The following is a 19,507-nucleotide window of genomic DNA, read 5'->3' on the forward strand; positions in this document are numbered from 1 at the left end:
CTTCAAAACCCGAAGGACCAGAGGGCCTCAACTTCCTCTTTACCCTCCACTGATGCAGCCCCTTTAGAGAGGCCGGCACTTCTACCCCACGGGTCATATGTCTTGTGCGTCCTGCACTGCTTGTGTCCGTTTCCCGATTCCCAGCCCCGCTGGCCTGCGGGGCGCTCAGGCCTCCTGCTGCTGGTCAGACTTTCCCCATGAGCCTCCCTCTCCCCGCCCATTTTTCTTTCCCGGTCACCACGCGGCCTTGGATGTTCTACTCCCGCAGTTCCTCTACTACCTCGTTCCTGTCTCTTCCTCTCCCAAAGCAGATAAAGAGGGCATGAGAGGAGGCGGCAAGGAAGGGCAGTGAGGAAAGGAGGCGCGCGGCCCAGGGTCATCCGATGCCTCGGGATTCTGAGCCGGTGGGAGGAGAACCGTTCGTGGGGCGCTGCGGGTGCGGCGCGTAGTCAGGGAGCTGGGGTGTCTAACTGGACAGCTCGCGTGTGCGGGAAAGCGCGCAGGCCCAGGGAACTCCTCGCGCCGGCCTCCCGCTTCCCCCCTTCCCAACGCTAGCATTTGGCACAAGGAACCCCCTGCGCGTGGGGCGAAACAGGTGTGGTTGCCACGGCACCCGGTCAGGGGCGGGGAGCGGAGCTAGCGGAGCTCGCGAGATTTGGAACCGGCCAATGGGAGGCGGGGGAGGGGAGGACGTGGCGGGGAGCTCGCGGGCGGGGCACCCCTCCCCCTCCCAGTTTCTGGCGCCGGCGCGCGCGCGCCCGAACGTGGTGCCCGGCCTTATAAAGGGCGCACCAGGAAGCGCGCGCTCCACTCCGCAGAGGGCGCTCCGCGGGCCGAGCACGGCGCCTGCGCAGTGCGGGCCGCTCCCCGCCCCCTGCTCCCGCCGCCCCTCCGCCGGCTGGCCGGGCCTGGTCCTAGCCGCCGCTCTGCTCTGCCGCAGCCAGCCCGGTCTCCCGCAGAATGTTCAGCTGGGTCAGCAAGGATGCCCGCCGCAAGAAGGATCCGGAGCTCTTCCAGACGGTGGCCGAGGGGCTGCGGCAGCTGTACGCGCAGAAGCTGCTGCCCCTGGAGGAGCACTACCGCTTCCACGAGTTCCACTCCCCGGCGCTGGAGGACGCCGACTTCGACAACAAGCCCATGGTGCTCCTGGTGGGCCAGTACAGCACGGGCAAGACCACCTTCATCCGGCATCTGATCGAGCAGGACTTCCCAGGGATGCGCATCGGGCCCGAGCCCACCACCGACTCCTTCATCGCGGTCATGCACGGCCCCACTGAGGGCGTGGTGCCGGGCAACGCGCTCGTTGTCGACCCGCGGCGCCCCTTCCGCAAGCTCAACGCCTTCGGCAACGCTTTCCTCAACAGGTACTTGCCCCTTGACCCGGGGGGCGGAGGGCGCCCTCAGCCTTACAGTTGGGTCCTGACCCTGCCGCGCCGCCTCCCCCGCCGTCCTTTGTCTCCGAGGCCCAAGCGAGACCCCCACGACCACTCCCTGGGATAGGGTCCCGTGCCGCTTCCCGCAGAAAACCCACCCGGAGCCTGGGAGTGGGCAGTCGTTGGCTCCCCCGGCTTCTGTTATCCCCAGAATTTTCCAGGTTATCGGTTAAACTCCCAAATCCTCCCGCAGATTCCAGCCCCACATCCGTCAGAACCGGGGCCACGTTAGGAAGGTGCGATTCCTATTTCCACGTCCTTCGCCAGACTGGACGCACCTAACTCATTCAGACCAGTCCCTCCTCCCTCCCTCCCCTCAAGGGTCTGTTTCTTAAGTGCCCTGGAAAAATACTGTGAAACTTTTAGCCATTCCCTTTGCTGCTGTGGTGTTCTGTGCCTCCCCTGGGACTGGTGGTTTTGTGTTGGAGGGACAAGGAGGATCTGCTGTGGCCTGCTGAGTTTGGGGCAGCCCAAGGGGGACACCAGACAGTTGGGGTGTGAGTACTTATCCCAGGGGCAGCTCTAATGTGTTTGTGCTGCTTTAGGGATTTCAGGAAGCAGCCTCCGCCCTGGTACGCGGAGCCCTGAACTGAGATTCAGACTCTGAGTCCGTCTTGTAGACTTTCTAGGAGGTTCCTCAACCTATTTGGGGCCTGCCACCTTATGATGTGTGTGTAATCCTCCAAGATTCTAACTCTTACGGTAACTACAGACAAAACACTTTAAGGAGTGCAATGGCTAAGCTCACTCTTAAAAGAACCCCAAAGTATTAGTGGTTCTGAAATCCTTCCCTCAACCCCTACTCCCATGGGACATACCAGTGCACATCAAAGATCTGCCCTCTCTGCATCCCTCACCCCTACCTCTCCCATTCAGGGAGTGACTCCACATGCCTTTAGAAACCTAAGTCCGGGGAGAGCCTAGGAAGGAATTCTTGACTCTTGTCTTCCAGGCCTCCACCCTGCATGATCACATTCCTTTCCAGACACCATCCAGCCACCCACCACATGGTGGACCAGCCTGCCCCCACCCCAAGGCTGTGGCCAGGCCTACCTCCGTGCACAGAGCTGATCTTTAACAGAGAAGACGGGCATCCTTCTCAGTCTTTTTGCCCCTTTCAGGCGTTTGAGCTTGTCCTCTGTGTTCATGTGTCAGGGCCAGAGTTGAGCAAAGCCTTGGGATGGAGGTTGGGGGAACTCCTGAAGAGGCGTGGCCTTCTTGGTCTTGAGCCATCCTCCGGAGAACACTAGTGTTTTAGAATTATTGTGCCTGCAGATAGGTCATTGGCTCAGACTATTGGCTGGTGGGTGCAGTGTGATCTAGTGGAAAGTTTGGATGCTGGGAATTACAAGCATCATTAGGCCTCTACTTTCACCCAGAACTTTGGGAAGCTGGAAGGAAGGGCAGCTACCCCAGTCTCTGTTCTCCTCACTTCTCCATTTGGGATCGTGAGCAGACGAGCAGAAATGGGCTTCTGACCTGATTTCTGAATTTGGAGACCTAAAGTTTCAGAGCTAGAAGGGATCTTAAGACATGTAGGCAACCTCCCACCCTCCACCCCATTGGTCCAAGAAACCCACAGCTGATTTATTTCAGGTTAACTTATTACAGGCTGACTTATTACAAGTTAATACAGCGCTTACTGTCTGGCCTTTGTGCAGCCAGTTACCACCTACTGTTGCTTCTACCCAAAAGAAAAGAGCAGTTCAGAAGTGCTGGGTCCAAGACAGGCAGTCTGATGATGATGGTGCCCACAGGATCCAAGACCCACACTTCTGTTTCCTTGCTGCCAGCACCTCTTATCCAGAGGGTTCCTGATCGATAATGACTTTGCCAAAAGAGGCCTCCTCAGCCAAGGGCGGGTGGGTCCTGGTTTGTTGGAGCGGAGGCCCCAAGCTCTGTCAGCCCATACAGTACACTAAGCGCTACCCAGCTAGCCAGAGCACACAAAGGGGTCTCTTCTCTGGCTGGCACAGCCTCTCCCATCACTTTAAAGAGACCCATTGAGTCATGAACTTGGCTGTCCGGCCTTTTCCTCCTAAGTGGCTGCTTAAGACTGAAATCAGATGGAGCAGACCAAGGCAGGGCACAGTCAGGGTGTCCTAAGAGCATCCTGTGAAACTCACTGTGTAACTGGTCCCGCCTGCTTGTAGTGCGAGGTGGAATCTGCATCCTCATCCTTGTTGGCGGGAAGTGAGATGGGTTGCCTCTGTACTGCTGCTCCTTTCTTACTTTGTGCCACACTTCCTGGGCTTTGCAGAGCAACTTGTTTCTGAATCACACAGATCGTTCATCTACAAGCGTTTTTAAGTATGTCACCTCTCAGAGCCTATTCTTCAGATCCATTTATTTTGGTCTCCTCTTCAGTGACTCCCCTTCTAGCAGGAGCCCTGGGTCTGGCATGCAGCTTATTTACAGCATGCGTGCTCTGCTGCTGGCCCCGGCAAGGGTGAGGTCCAAGGTTTGTTCTCCCTGAGGGCAGTTTTGCTGTGTTGTGCTTGCAGGCAGCCCCTCTCACCCTGGCCAGTTGTCCCGAGCCTGTGGGCCACTAGAACTTGGGGGGAAGAAAGCTAAGGAGAAGCTAATAGCTAGGATTCCTCCCCACTGTTGGAAAGGCCTGCATTCCACAGACAGCGGGTCAGCATTTGCTCTGCTCACAGTAACTTTTTTAGAGAAGCTTTTTTTCCCCTGTGCCCAGTTCAGAATCTGTGCCATTAGTGGGGACAGCCCCTTGCTGTTCTGGGCTGTTCTAAGGCCAGAGGAGACTTGGGCACACACAGCAAAGCCCGCACCGTGAGTTGCTCCCCTCTCTGTGGCTTCGCTTCTCCTTGGCCTGCTTCAACTTTCAGAGAATGGTGTCTGTACCTCCTGGCCCCACCAACCAGCCCGTGTGGTCCCCAGCTTTCACTGGCCGCCCACTGCCGTCCCTTCACCCAAGCAGCTGGGTGGAAGGGGAGGGCGGGCCCAGCAACAGGAAGAAAGGCCCAGATGGTGTGTGGAGATTTGGCTCAGCGGTTGAAAATTTTAAAGTGGAATTCTAAGGACACCATCTCACCCTTACGTTTCCCCCTGGAATTGAATGGTGACCTAGGCTCATGCAGTTTTACTAACACGGCAGCAACTTGGAATTTGAACTCTCAACGCTGTGGGAGAAGCCGATGTGCGGGAAATGCTGATGTAGGTCAGTTTGAGCCTGCTGGTTGGGCTCCCAGCTAAGAGAATATGTAGCTTGCTGGCAACCCCGGAAACTAAAGCAATAGAAAACCCCTTTAAGTTCTTTGCTCCTGGAAAGGAAGCCATACAGCATGCACCATTCTCAGATCTCTGGCGGTGACAGCTGAGCCTTGATGCCTCCCTTCCGGCTCTCACTCTATGCAGGTTCATGTGTGCCCAGCTGCCCAACCCCGTCTTGGACAGTATCAGCATCATCGACACTCCCGGGATCCTGTCTGGAGAGAAACAGCGCATCAGCAGAGGTAAACAGGCTCTGACACCACCCAGCCCAGGGCACCTTCCATCTGATGTCCATCAGCAGACCAGACACTGCCCTTGAGCTCTGTCCCAGGCCAAGTGAGCTTGTTACATCAGCCTGGTGTCTCCACAGTGCTCCAAGCCCTGGGCAGGAGCTGCTTCCTCCTGGCTTCCTTTGCTAGGGTTACAAGAGCCATCAGGGCGAGGCCACAGGCAATTTCATGTGGCTTTCGTGCTTTCCAGCCGCTGGGGCGTGCTGGAGAAGAGGACGGGGCCTCGGGCTGGCTGTGAGGTCACAGGAGGTCACGCAGTGTCTGGATTCCGGGTTCCTCAGCCAGTATTGCAGTTCTGAAAGAGGCCCTGGCTCCCCTGGGGCGCATTCCCCTTCAGTTTGTGTTTAAAAACTTTGCCTCCCAAAGCCATGTAAGTTCCTGGTGGGCCCAGCAGACCTGTGAGAGAACAGGATGACTTGAAGGAGCCAGCCTACACTGAGCGCCACTCCTGCTGTGGACGGGAGGGGAGCCCTGGACACGCGCGCTTTCTGGGAGGCGCAGGAGGGCAGGTGGGTGGTATCTGGCAGGCTCGGAGTGGAGTCTGCAGCTGAGATGTGAAAATGAAATAAGGTCAAACTGAGGGATTGAGGGCAAGTGACCAGGTTGGCTTGTCATTAACTTGCAGATCTTTCCTGCACCCCTTTCCCTCTGGGCTTCTCCACATTGGGGAGCTTTGTGGATGAAGCCAGCAGCCTGAGGTTTTGGGGTATAGTCTCCGCTGTGGCTACGAGGGGCCCCTGTGCCTGAGCAACCTTGCTTCTCTTTCTCCAGGCTTGTGGGCCCCACCCCTGTGGGATGGCACCAGAGGGCACCGAAACTGCGCTAAGTCCGGTTTAAGCTTTCAGCTTCTCCACCCCTGATAATGACACTCCTGAGGGTTCAGAGGCACACTTAGGGACCCTTTCTAGAAAGACAGACACCAGTTTGTTTTTTCTGCTATTGTTGCAACCTGGTTTTAAGAAAATGCCTGATAAGCAAAGCCTTGTCATTTGCTTAAAGCAAAGCTATAAAATCTGCCTAAGTCACTTTTAAAGAGAAACCCACAAAAGGTTATCTCTTTAGTGACCTGGAGGAGGAGGTGGAGGATCCTCTTCTGGCTGGGGTCATCAGCTAAGCCTCCCCTGGGCTTTGCACCGTGCTCCCTGCCCCAGAGGTCACTTGATTTGTACATGTCTTAGGAGAAGGGAAAATAGCTCACAAAAAAAGGCTCCTCTTCCGAGAATGCTGTGTTCAGTGTGGCCTTCAGAGCTGGGAGTTACGGTACTTGAGGGAGGGGCTCTAGGGTTCTTGTGGCCCCCACTGTCTTGTGAAAAGGGGACTTAGAAACAGCTGTTCTCCCCAGGGCTGTGAGATTCCCCTGGCGGGCTGGCTTCCACACTTCAGGCTGAGAACTTGGGAGTTTGTCCGTTGTTGCCTTGGGCTCTGTGGCCCCTGCCTGCTGGGATGCCTCCCTCCTCTGCCTCCCCTTCCGTCTGCCTCCTTTCCCCACTAGCAGGAAGGCGGGCAGTGTGTCCATGCGTGCACTCTCTGGACTGGCACCGGAGCAGTTCCTCAGCACCCACTGGCCAGTGAGTCAGCAGGCACAGGGCACGTTTTGACTGGGCTGCCAGGGGATGATGTGGTGTGCAAGGCGGTTCTGGCCCTCACGTTGCCCATGCAGGCAGCAGAGGCTTGGAGGAGGAAGGCAGGCAGGTGGTAGGCCACGCTGCGCTGCTGCCTGTGCCCCTCCGGGTGTAAGATGTGGCCCCTCTCCCTCTCCGGGCGCCACAGAAACCTCCCCACCCCTGCAGGGGCAGGGGGAGGAGGGTGGCTTGAAGATCAGTGCAGCCCTGTGACGGGAGGAGGGCTTTCTTCCTCTGAAGTATCTAAAGATCCAACTGATGTTACTGGACCTTTTGCTTTGTCACTCTCCAGGTCTTGGTTTAAAGTTAGTAAAAGTTACCGAGTTGGGGTTCGCTGTCGTGCACATTTGGTGTAAGTTAATCTTAGATGTGCTGGGGGCGGCCTTGCAGTTGGTGGCCGCTAGGTGGATGGAGGAGTGGATTTCTCCTTGGAGCCCCACCCCCAAGGCTTTGCAAAGGTCCCTTGTCACCCTGCCCAGCAGAGGAAATCAGAAGGGCAGTGCACCCCAGGCTCCCCAGCCGCCCCTCTGCTGATGGCGTGGAAAGCAGGTGTTTCCCTCTCAGAAAGACAGGGCCAGCAGCAAACAAGGTCCTGGGCAGGCAGCGTGCATTCCTGTGCTCTGCTGACCTCATTCGCTGGAAACAGAACATCCTTGTGGAGGTTACATGTGCAGGAGAGTTGCTAATTACATTTACTTGCATTTCCCACCCTACCTGCCTGGCCCATCCCGACTGCCTCCCTCTTTCCCTGTGCCGGAAATGCTGCCCAGAAAGATTCACAAGGCCTGTGCAGGCCCAAAGCAGTCAGGATGTAGCCCAGGCTCTGCCAGAGACCCCTGGGAATTGCCACGGGAGGAGAAGGGGCCTCTGGTCGGGGGGTGCCCTGCTGCTAATCTCCTGAGTGACTTTAAAGATAACGTTCTCCTGTGTCAGCAGCAAAAGGTGACTGGTGAGGACAGTGTTCACTCTTGAGAGCTGCCCATGTGACCGATAAAGGGTGTTCCAGAGGGCATCTGGGGCCCAGTCAGGGTGGTGCCCAGGCTGCTGCCCACCTGTAGAATCATGCCAGTGTCTGGGAGCAGGGTCTCTTCTGCGGCAGGTCTTTGGGGGGTGGAGGGGGGGCCAGCAGGAGGCACACACAGGCAGGCCCCAGTCCTAGAGGCAGGGGCCTGGCCACTGCGCTCCAGGTTGTCATCGTTGCATGGCCGTGAGCTGAATGAGAACATTGGTGCCTCAGTTTCCCCCATGGGAGTCATGTCAGCAGGGCAGTGTTACCTAAGCTTGGGTTAGGAGACGGGAGCTCAGCCTTGTGCCTGGCTCTCTGTGGACCCCCACCACGTGAACCAGCCCTGCTTAGTTATCACAGTCCGTGAGGAAGCTACTGCTTTTCAGATGAGGAAACCCCAGGCTTAGGAAAGTTAAGTAATAGCTCATGATGACACACAGGCTGGGCCGGATGGGAGCCTGGCGGATGCTGTGCTCTCACCGCACTGTGCCGCCAGAGGACGCTCTGCCCCGAGGGTGCGCCCAGAGCTCAGAGCACATGCGCGTCCCTAGGCTGCGACTGCACAGGGCTTCTGAGCTCTCCTGAAATGCCCAGGGGCACCCCCTCTGTTTCTCTCCCAGCCTGAGATCAGACTGCGTGTCCAGAAATGGAGTTGAGGTCCAGGTCTTTGAACAATGCTGGTATCTTCTTTTCTCTATTCTGTACCTCCAGCGAGAAATTGTCCCCAGGCCACCCATGGATGGGTACTGGGAGGCCTGGCCAAGGTGGCTGGTCCCCTGGCTTCTCACCTGCCGTCCTGACTGTCCTCGGCCCCCAGGCTCCATCCAAGCCCGGGGGCCATCCTAATAGTTGGCTAGGGCCTTGCCAACCCAATCCTGGAGCCTCTGAGTCTGCGCTGTGGGCAGCCCTCCCTTCCTGCGGACTCTCCTGTTGCCTTCTGAGATGCTCCACCTGCAAAAGCCCTCCAGGCCAGGGCTCCCTGCAGCCCACAGAGTGCTCCCGGAGGTTGCCTGAAGTCCTTGGGCAGGGCCAAGTGCTGTGCCCCTCCTGGGTCCCTAGTGCCCACAGCACAGCCAGGGCAGGAGGTTCAGGCCCCAGCTCGGTGCCTTAGGAGCTGGGGGCCCTCCAAGGTTACTGCAACCCCTGGAGCTGCATCAGTAAAACAGGACTAGCAGTACTAGCCTCTCTGTTCTGGTGGATGATGACAGAATGTGCGAGTGTTAAGCTCTTGCCCTGGTGTCTGGTACACACTTAAGATTTCAACAAATGTCAGCTCCTTCGAAATAAAGACACTGAAAAATCCAGGGATTCCCAGACTTTGATGAGGAAGATGTTCTTCTGAATACCATTCCGAGGAGGCCTGAGAGGGGGAAGCTCTGTCTTGGCTGGGGTTCCCCTGCAGATGCCAGGACTTCCTCAGGGCACCGTGGGCCTCCCCACAGCTACGCCCCTCAGAGCCTTCTCTCACCTCCGCCCCCGTCTCTCCCTGCCCTTTGCTCCAGCAGGACAGATTTTAGCCCGAGCCCTTGATGGGAATGCTGTGGGCTCTGCCCTCTGGGGAGCGGTACCAGCCAGTGCTGGAGCTCGGCACCTGTTCCACGGCTCTGAGCCTGGCGGCTGGCTGGACAGCAGCTGGCCCTGGCGCCTGTGAATGTTTGGTTTCTATTTGGGGTACGACGCATTCTTAACACATTAGAAGCAGTTGTTGCTACACACCCATCAGAATCTAAGCTTCTTGAGCCCAAAATACAAACCGTGTGGTAAATGATAGCAAACACGAGCACTTACACAGTGTGCCAGGCGCTCACTTGATGGTCCCAGCAGCTGTGTGAGATGGAAGCCCACCATCTTCATGTTACAGATGAAGAAACCGAGGCTTGGAGAGGGAATAAGGACAGCCTGCTAGGGTCACACAGCTGGCTGTTGAGCAGGTTCAGGATTCATGCGGGAGCCTGATTCCAGGGTCCATCTGTCTTCTCTCCACTTCCCCATCCTGTGGCTTATTTCTAAGTCACATTTATTGAGGTCTATATGAACTACAGGAAACTTCACCCTTTGTAGGTGTCCAGCTCTGTGAAGTGGTCATGGAACCACGACTGGGTGAAGATGTAGAGTTCCTCCACTGCACTGGAGGCTCCCTGTGCTCTGTGGCCACTCCTGGTCCTCGCAACTCGTTGATATGATACTTGGCCCTAAAGTCTTGCATTTTCCTGGGCGTCATCTCAGTGGAATCCTGTGGGATGAAGTCTTTTGGTCTGTCTCTTACTTGGCGGTTTTTTTCTTTTTTAACTAAGGTATCATTGATACATAATCTTATAAAGGTTTCACATGAGCGACATTGTGGTTATTACATTCACCCGTATTATCAAGTTCCCCCCCACATACCCCATTGCAGTCACTGTCCATCAGTATAGCAAGATGCTTAGCATGTGTTCTTGAGGTGCAGGCCATCTCTGAGAGTGCCCACGGGCTGCCCCTCACTGCCATACCCATGTGTGGCTGCGCCATGAGTTGTTTGCTATCTGGTCACCTGCTGAAGGGCGTCTGGGGTTTTCACTTTGGGCCAGTTTTGAATTAAGCTGCTGTAAACATTTGTGCACAGTGCAGATCTTAATTTCTTATTTCTGTTGGGTTAATGCCTAGGAATGGGGAGGCCCCTTTCTCATAACAGCTGTGCTACACTGGAAAAGCCCTTCCCTTAAGAGCTTGAGCTGCAGGAGGCTCAGGAACAAGACCTCATGATGCCGGCGCTTAGCTCCTTAACCTCAGCTCTGCTCTTCTGGCCCAGCACAGTGGGAAACGCATGTGGACAGCCATGGCAAGAAACACCGAGGCCCACGCAGCTTGAATGGCAGGAAACAAAAGTTGATCGGAGACAAACCCACTATTGTTCACGTTCTAGAAACTTCAGGAATGTATGAAGCAGCTTTTCCCCCAGCTGCTGGAACTACCTGCGTCTGGCGGGTGCTAGGGTAGTGTGAGGACGCATCACAGCTGCTGCGTCTTCCACTCCGGCGCCAGTCTCCTCAGGAGGGCGGACCTGGTAAGGAGGCCCGCCGCCCGGAGAGCGGCTCCGAGGGCGCTGGGCGGCAGTGGAGCCCGGAGGAGGGGCGCCCTGCAGTGCAGCCTCTGTCCACGCAGCCTGCGCACTCATGCTGAGGCGCAGCACAGCCCCCAGTCTGGTCACCCAGAGCCATTCCTCTTTCTCCCTTTCTTTCCCCACCCCCAGGACTATGTGTGTGTGTGAAAATACATGTTAAGATTTACCCTTTTAACCAGTTTAAATGTGCAGCTCAGTGGTATTAAGGACATTCACATTGTTGTGCAAGCATGCCCCCCATCCATCCATCTCCAGAAGTCTCTTCATCCTCCCAAACTGAAGCCCTGTCCCCAGGAAACGTGACTCCCCGTGCCCCCTCCCGTAGCCCCGGCACCCACCGGTCTGCTTTCTTTCTTATGGATTTGACCAGGTACGTCATGTAAGTAAGTGGAATCATAACAGTATCTGTCTTCTGGGGACTGGCTTATTTCATTATTCCATAATGTCTTCAAGGTCCCAGAACTTTGTGAGCCTGAGACTGTCCCTTACCAGAGCTGACACTGGCTTTTGCGTCCACTGCAGGGTGGGCCTTCTCCCTCCAGCTCACCCCCTGGGACTGTGCTGTGTGTTCCTTCCTGGGGATGCCGGCGTCAGCCCCCTCACTCCGCCCTGGCCTGCGGCCAGTGAAGCCGCAGCAGCACGGCCCTGTCTCTGGGAGGGGACAGTTGTCTCTCACAGCGAGCACGCTGACTCCCCACTGTGCGGTGAGATTGCTACGCACCCGGTGGCATCCAGTGCCTGATTCCTAGGCTGGTATCCAGTCCCTAAGGTTGACTCCTAGTATGTCCCAAAGCCTGCAGTGCTGGGGCAGGGTGGCAGCCCCGCACGCTTATCCCTGTACTTATCCCCTGGTCCCTGTCCTTGTCACCTGCCACCCAGCTCCAGGCTGAGCGCTGGCTGCGTCGCTGCTGGCCCGCCTGTGGCAGGGACCTGATTGGTGCTCGCAGTGCTGCAGCCGCGGGTCTTGCCTTGGTGCCTGTTGAGAGCCCGTCCGTGAGGCCAGGTGAGGGCTTGGAGGGGTGTTAGGTGAGCCTGGTGGTGGCTGCAGCCTCGTGGTTATGTGTTGTCCTACATCTGCAGTGACATCACACAAGTCTGAGTGTTGTGACCTTTTCATGACCTATGGGTGTACTTGGCCAGCCACCATGTCTCTCTCACCGAAAGTGTGAGCATTTTCATAATAAACAGGAAATTTCATTCACCTGCAAATAAATGGACTTAGGTCTGTTGGCTGCAACTTGAGGTGTTGGCCAGTAACCGGGTTTGCTGGCAGGACGGTGGGGGCGCTGGGCCCCGCTCAGGGCTCGTGGTCCTGCCGGCTTTGACTCTGCTGCTGCAGGTCAGAGGCTGCCTCTTCCTCCTCCTCCTTTCTCTCTCTCTGTCCTGTGCGTCCTGGGCCCCCTGCCGTCAGGGGAGGGGGTGTGAGGCTGCATCGCATTGGTGGAGTCTGGGGGGCGAGCTCAGCTCCCAGGTGCTGTGTCCCGCACAGAGCCCGGCCCATCAGGGCGCCCCGTTCCTTACCTCGGGTCTGGCCTGGCCGCTTCCCCAGCCGTGTGGATCTGTGCTCATCAACTTGCGGTGGTCTCTGGGCAGTTTGATGGGGAGAAGTTGGGCCTCATTTTTGCTGAGAAGAAGCCACTGTACAGTCCTGAGTCATCGCTTTCTCAGTGCTGACCTGTGTTCCAGAGGCAGCCGTGAAAGGCTGTGGAGCCCTGCCCGGGGAGGCGCTGCAGCCTCCTCAGCCGCTCCCAGCCCCACCTCCTTGGCCTTCCTATTCCGGTTTTCTGCTGATGGCTTGGCTCTGGGTGTCCCTTCCCGTGGCTCTTGGAGCAGCTTCACAGTGTCTGCGGGCTGTGGGGACCTTGTACTTTGGAACCAGCAGACCGTGGTGGTGGCTGGTGACTGGCACTTGCTCCCTGCCTCCCCCACTCTGAGCACTGGGCACCTGGTAGCCTGGCCGTTTCCGACTGACTGCACGGGGTTGGAAGGCTGGCTGCTGCCCTGCTCGGGCTGAAGTTCAGACTCACAGGGACTGTTCTGCCACCAACTGTGCCTCCCTCCACCCTGTGAGGGACTCCAGCCGGTGGGCTGCCTGATGAGAGCATCCCGTTTCCTGGCCTGCTGGGACAGGGACAGGCTGCCTGCACTGCCCTGGCAAGTAAGGCTCAGTCAGCAGAAGCAGTAGACTTGGGGTTTTCCTTAAATTTCAGTGTCTTGCTACACGATGAAAGCTGGGCAGGTCAAACTTTTGTCATGCAGTTCCTGACCAGAGATGTGGTTCCAGGCCACTCAGCCCCTCATTCCCCTGAGCCCTGCCACCTCTCCCCGCGCCTGGGCCTGTGCCAGGAGCCTGAGCATCACCTCGTTTAATCCTCCCTGAGGTCTTGGAGGAGGAGTTATATTTTGAATTTTACACATGAAGAAAGCATGACTCACAAGTTACAAACTTAAAGTCAGGAGTCAGTGGCTGGAGCCAGGAGTTGAATCCAGAGCTGCCTCTTTTACACTGTGTGCTTTCTGGGTGCCCGAGTGTGGGGAGAGGCTTGGAGCACTGGCATCAGGTGTGCAGACAGCTCTGGAGCACATTTTAACCCGGGCCACCTGGCAGCTGGAATGTTTAAGTGGAGCCTCACCTAGGCATGCCCCACAGTGTTAACACTCGTAAAGCCCTTGTGAGGGGCTGGGGTTCTGGCCTAGATGGGAGCCTAGCTGTGGACTTGCATTCAGCCTGGGAGGCCCGGCCGCAGGTTCCTTAGGGGTGGGATGGGGAGGGCTGCCTCATCATGTCATTATAGGTAGCTCTGGACCTTTTCTTGACATTTGGTCCCTTTCTCTGGTGCCTCCACCTGCTACTTTTCTGTTCCCTGCAGGCTGGAGAATGCATGTTTAAATCCCAGATTAGGCACGGGATGCTGGGAAGGTGAGGGGGTTGGTTTGGGCTGGTTTCTGGGCAGGGTCCCAGGCTCTTCTCTTCTGGAATACCTTCTCTGGCTTATTTTCAGGAGCCTGGCTATGCTCTGAAGAACTTGGTAATTCTTAAGAGGGCTGGCCTGCGTTTGGGATGGCCTGCGGGTAGCAGGTGAAGAATGAGGAGACAGCCTGGGGACAAGCAGATTTACCCAGAATCACCCAGAGAGGAAATGGCAGCTCAGGGGCTGGAACCCAGGCTTCCCAAAGAACTCTCAGGCTACTGTTAATACATAGTCTTTTTACTTTTCAGTATTCCTAGAAGATGAGAAACAGAATTTTTACTTCTTCTGGGGGCAATGGAAGAAGTGGAAACATTTTGAAGATACATAGTTATAAAATAGGTTACAAATTAAACTGCTGTTACATAGACTGAAAGATCCATTGGTTTAAATCAGATATCAGATAGTTCTATGAAAAATAATTGTCCAGGGCATCCTGAGTATACAGCATTCATCTCTGAACCCAAAGTGGTTGCTCTAGCTCCTACCATCACATCTGCATTCCGGTCCTCAGGAAGGGGGGAAAGGACAAAGGACTCGTACAACTTTTCTTGTCCATTTCTGCTGCCAGAAAGGCTGGGAAATGCAGTCTTAAGCTCGGGGGGCCATGGATCCAGCTGAAACTAGACAATTCTGTTATTAAAGGAAGAATTCCAGTTAATAGCCTCTGCCACAGATGGCACAATTCACCAAAGGGTCTTAATTGGTTAGTGGAAAACAACACAGAAAACAGTTGAGAGCTAGAGTTTATCTAGTCTAACCATTTCATGTTAGAGAAGCATTTAACACCTAGAGAGGGGAAGTCATTTGTAGTACTTCATAGGCTATTGTAGAGCAAAGGCCAGCGACATTTTCTGTTAAGAGTCAGAGTTAATATTTCTGGCTTTTAAGGCCTTATGGTCTCATCACAACCTCTGAACTCTTGCTATTGTAGACAAAAGCAGCCATAGACTGTACAGATGAGCGTAGCTGTATTTCAAATAAAACTTTATTTACAAAACAGATGATAGGCCAGATTTCACCCTTGAGCTATAGTTTAATTCCTATTGTAGAGAAAAATGAGATTCCTGCAAAATAGTGAGCCAGGCATTGAATAAGTAGCAGCTGCAGGTGTTAACTGCTGCTGTGTGTTGTCACTACTGCCCAAGGGCACCCAGCCTTCTCACCATGCTGTGCTGACTCATGCTGCTGGGGTCCCTCTCTGGCCTTGGTCTGACCCACTGTAGAGCTTGGAATTTGTGACTTGGTTTGCATTGTTTATTTGGTAAGCGCCTCTTTGTGCCAGGTGCCACTGGGTGAGGGTACTACCATGGTGGGTACAGAAACGGGAGGCCTGATGACCCTGCCCTCAGGGTGCTGTGCAGTCCACGAGAGTAAGTGTAGAAATGAAAATGAGCCCAGGCTGAGAAGTTCCAGGCCAAGTCAGAGACAGGACAGCCCGGCCCCCGGAGCCCCAGAGCTCACCCTTCTCTTCCCGCAGGTTATGACTTTGCAGCGGTTCTGGAGTGGTTTGCCGAGAGAGTCGACCGCATCATCCTGCTCTTTGACGCCCACAAGCTGGACATCTCTGATGAGTTCTCAGAAGTCATCAAGGCCCTCAAGAACCACGAGGACAAGATCCGAGTGGTGCTGAACAAGGCTGACCAGATAGAGACCCAGCAGCTGATGCGGGTGTATGGGGCCCTCATGTGGTCCCTGGGGAAGATCATCAACACCCCCGAGGTGGTCAGGGTGTACATCGGCTCCTTCTGGTCCCACCCACTCCTCATCCCTGACAATCGCAAGCTCTTTGAGGCCGAGGAGCAAGACCTCTTCAAAGACATCCAGTCCCTACCCCGAAACGCTGCTCTGAGGAAGCTCAATGACCTGATCAAGCGTGCACGGCTTGCCAAGGTAGGCCCGGGGGTGGGGATCTGGCTTGGGGTGGGCAGGATCTGTCTGCCATCCCCTCTGGGATACCCAGGACCCATCCTGGCAGACCTACAACCACACCCACCTTGCTCTGTGTCTAAACCAATCCCCTCTGCACCTCAGGCAGCATTTTCTTAACTGATCCTTTTTTTCTTTTTTTTTTTAACTTAAAAAAATTTATTACTAATTTTTTACTGGAGTAAAGTTGATATACAGTATAAACTAAGATTCTTAAAGTATGTAAGCATGAAACAGGAAGGTGCTGCTGCACCCAGAGGCGGCCTGGGTGGTTGGGGGTGGGTGCAGCAGGTCTGATTGGCCCTGAAGTGTGCTCAGCACGGGCTGGGTGCTGGGGACACAGTGGGACCGACACATGTAGGCCCCACCCTTCTAGCACTTGTCAGCTATATGGGGAAAGCAGACACACAAAGAGAATATAGCACAATATATTTGTGTTGTCATGGGGTTCTACCAAAGCAGGCGGGTCGGGGGGCCTTGGGAGGGAGCTGACGCTTAAGCAGGACAGGCTAGTTGTGGAGAGATGGGGTACAAGCCTGAGGGTCCTGAGAAAATGCTGGGTAGCCCCAACCCCCAAGAAGCCTCCTAAGCCTTCCCCCAACCTCTGTGAAGCTCAGGCCCGTTGGCACCTGCTGGCAGCATCTGAATTGCTTGGATCCAGAGTGCTGAATTTCATTACCTGCCCAAGTACTTCAGTGAGACCCCAAGGTGGCTGGGGCAGGGGAACAAAGGTTAATGCCACCTATGCACCCTTCAAGCACTGCCTCATGAGCCTGCCTGGATAAGTCTTCAGGCTGGGTCAGTGTGCACGTGAGGCTCTCGGACCCCGGGGCGCAGGGCTCGGCTGACAGCCCACGCCTGTCAGCGCTGGTGCGCATCACTGCATCTGGTGAAACAGCCATGGAGAACGGGGGTGTTTACCTGTGGCCTGCATTCTGTGGGCGTTGGCCTTTGGCGAAGGCCATCCTGTGGCCAGTGAAACAGCCACTCTGGGCTCCCAGGTATGAAGGACTCAGGTCCTGGAGGATCCAAGGGGAGCCCCGAGGGCGGTGCTCCGGCTGCCAGGGAACCAGCTACCCGTGTTGTGTTGCTCAGAGGTTCTGAGACTGCCGTGGGCTGAACAGTGGCCTAGGATATCCCAACACCATCTTGAGGCCTGAAGTCAGGGTGCCCTCTGTCCTGAGTAATGAGAACTGATCCTTCATCCTTTACCACTGGGCTGCGTTTCCACCCTGGTTACCCAAAGTGCTCATGGGCCAGATTGGAACATTCTGGAAGTGCAGCTTCTCAGGCCCTGCCCTGCCCTACTGAAGCGGAATCTACTTTAGAATACCAATTCCTGGGGATCTGTAGGCACAGCACAGTTGTAGACACCTGCTCTGGAGGGGACAGGGCTGCACGTTTTTCAAGATTCCTCCCTTCTGGAACCTTCCCTGTGAGTGGAGCTGGTTCTGAGAAGGAAACCCATGAGGAAACCCACATAAGCTGCTCTTGGCCCCCTTTTCTAGTGGAGCCTCTGCTCTGGCAACCAGGAAAGGCAACTCTCCACCCTGTCCCCCAACCCTTACTGCCTCCCCGCACCGCTCAGCTGCCGCCTCCTGTGCCCCAGCCCAGCTCTCCCAGCACAAAGGGCAGGCGAGTCTGGCCGGCTCTCCTGCAGAGGTGGCGTGTACACGCCTGGCCCTTGGGCACTTTGAGTCACCAGGCCTGGAAAACCCCGTGCTCTCCAATCTTGTCCAGCACCTGCTGCCTCCAGACCGCTTCCTTTTCCTGGAGTGAGTCGTGCTCTCTGCCCTGCTTGCACTGGCCTGTGATAGGCGGAGTGGTGACCGCTCCACAGGCCTGCTTCCCTCAGGCAGTTGTCAGCCAGGTGCCTGGCCCAGCCCAGCCTGGGGCAGACTGGCCCAGGCCCGGAGGATCTGGTGGGGCACAGCTGGCAGTCTGGGGGAGGGGGAATGCCTGGCTGCCTGCAGCCCTCCATGGGTGGGCGTTGTTTGGCCAGGCAGAGGGATTAGAGAGCTGGTGCCCTCGAGAGCTGCCAGGGTCGCCAGACCGCTGTGAGATGAAGGGTGTGCCGCCTTTCCTAGCCAGTGTCTAGGCAAGGTATTGAGTTTAAAGTTCAGAACATCTGGGAAAAGCCTTATGGGATTCTTCTAATGCCTAGTCATCCCGAGGCTGTCATGAGAAGGCGGAGCGTAGCTCAGGCCCTGTTGGAGTTCTGTGGCGGTGACGTCAGCATCCACATACTTGCGTATGCTGGGTGGTGGGGCTCCGCCCGGCTGCGTAGGAACCTGCTCCGGGTCTCTGCTACGTGGAAGGGCAGCGGGGAGAGGGGGTGGGCCTGGAGAAACAAAGAAAGTGGGCTTGCGGCTGCTTGGGGCAGTTCCTGGTTATAATCCCCACTGTCTGGGGCAGACACAGTGTCCGGGAAGCACCTGACTTTGCCCCTCCTGTGTCTTCACAGGTCCACGCCTACATCATCAGCTCCCTCAAGAAAGAGATGCCCAACGTCTTTGGGAAAGAGAGCAAAAAGAAAGAGCTGGTGAACAACCTGGGAGAGATCTACCAGAAGATCGAGCGGGAGCATCAGATCTCACCCGGTGACTTCCCAAGCCTCCGGAAGATGCAGGTAGAGCCGCCTCAGGCCCTAGGCGGGTGGGTGGCGACCTGGGGGAAGGAAGGCCCGGGCAGTGGGGCAGTGGCTCCGCGGGGAGGCCTGGCCCTTGGGATGAGGCCTCCCCAGTGGAAGCAGCTGTGTTAAGCCCCAGGACCCCACCCGAGTAGGAGAATTTGGCTCAGGCGTGACACTGTGGACAGGAATGTGGTGACTCACCCTGAGCCCCAGGGAGAGGACGGGCTGCGCCAGGCCCTCTAGCGTCAGCCCAGTTCGTCCTCGCCACAGCCCTGCCGGGAAGGTGCTGTTGTCCACTCCAGTTTACAGACTGGGGAGCCGAGGCCCAGAGGGGTTACCTGAGTTGCCCAAGCTGTTAAGTGGTTGGGGCCGAATATGCAACCAGCTCTTTCTGCTTGGAAATGGTCGCGTCACCCACTGTGCCTGGAGTCTGAAGGCCCGGCCCTGTCCTTCTCCCTCCCCACCCCCTGCAGGAGCTCCTGCAGACCCAGGACTTCAGCAAGTTCCAGGCCTTGAAGCCCAAGCTGCTGGACACGGTGGACGATATGCTGGCCAACGACATCGCCCGGCTGATGGTGATGGTGCGCCAGGAGGAGTCCCTGATGCCCTCCCAGGCTGTGAAAGGTGGCGCCTTCGAAGGCACCATGAACGGGCCCTTTGGGCACGGCTACGGCGAGGGGGCCGGGGAGGGCATCGACGATGTCGAGTGGGTGGTGGGCAAGGACAAGCCCACCTACGATGAGATCTTCTACACGCTGTCGCCTGTCAACGGCAAGATAACAGGCGCCAACGCCAAGAAGGAGATGGTGAAGTCCAAGCTGCCCAACACAGTGCTGGGGAAGATCTGGAAGCTGGCCGACGTGGACAAGGACGGGCTGCTGGATGACGAGGAGTTTGCCCTGGCCAACCACCTCATCAGGGTCAAGCTGGAGGGCCATGAGCTGCCCGCAGACCTACCCCCGCACCTGATCCCACCCTCCAAGCGGAGGCACCAGTGACTGGCCAGGCCAGGCAGACTGGGAAGGCTCGCCAGTTCTTGAGACCCATGAAGACTGAGCAGATGCTTCCTCAGCTCTCGAAAAGGAAAACCACCATCTTTCTCATAAGGTGGGAGGTGGGTGTTACTCGTATGTGAATGATGAAATTTTGTGCACAAGAACTATGGATATTTTTAATATATAACGTTCGAGGCAGCTTTCTTTCTTGCCTCCTCTTTGTCTGACAGCCCCACGCACAGCCCCTCTTTGCCTCTGGCTCCGCTGCCCGGCGCAGGAAGGCTCTGGGATCACAGG

General features: G+C 56.4%; 1 protein-coding gene and 1 long non-coding RNA gene across 2 annotated transcripts; one reads left to right on the top strand and one right to left on the bottom strand.

The window, feature by feature from the left end:
• Positions 1-790: 790 nt before the first annotated feature.
• Positions 791-19,408, top strand: EHD1 (EH domain containing 1). Its single transcript, XM_036928261.2, has 5 exons — positions 791-1,364; positions 4,812-4,909; positions 15,135-15,547; positions 18,048-18,212; positions 18,689-19,408. The coding sequence occupies exons 1-5, from the start codon at positions 961-963 to the stop codon at positions 19,211-19,213; spliced, it is 1,605 nt and encodes a 534-aa protein (XP_036784156.1). The 5' UTR covers positions 791-960; the 3' UTR covers positions 19,214-19,408.
• LOC118933852 (uncharacterized) lies at positions 8,397-12,790 on the bottom strand. The gene is made up of 3 exons (XR_005033255.2): positions 12,207-12,790; positions 11,888-12,086; positions 8,397-9,818 (listed from the first exon to the last, which is right to left on the bottom strand). It is a non-coding gene; the product is annotated as an uncharacterized LOC118933852 (long non-coding RNA).
• Positions 19,409-19,507: the final 99 nt, after the last annotated feature.

Source organism: Manis pentadactyla, chromosome 9, assembly GCF_030020395.1.
Source record: "Manis pentadactyla isolate mManPen7 chromosome 9, mManPen7.hap1, whole genome shotgun sequence".
In the NCBI taxonomy this organism is placed as follows: Eukaryota; Metazoa; Chordata; class Mammalia; order Pholidota; family Manidae; genus Manis; species Manis pentadactyla.

What these genes read in the sequence shown, in the direction of transcription:
- EHD1 (XM_036928261.2), top strand. Translation starts at nt 961, where the DNA reads ATGTTCAGCTGGGTCAGCAAGGATGCCCGCCGCAAGAAGGATCCGGAG. An exon ending in GAAACAGCGCATCAGCAGAG is followed by an intron (nt 4,910 to 15,134) that starts GTAAACAGGCTC and finishes CTCTTCCCGCAG; the next exon opens with GTTATGACTTTGCAGCGGTT. An exon ending in CAAGCCTCCGGAAGATGCAG is followed by an intron (nt 18,213 to 18,688) that starts GTAGAGCCGCCT and finishes CACCCCCTGCAG; the next exon opens with GAGCTCCTGCAGACCCAGGA.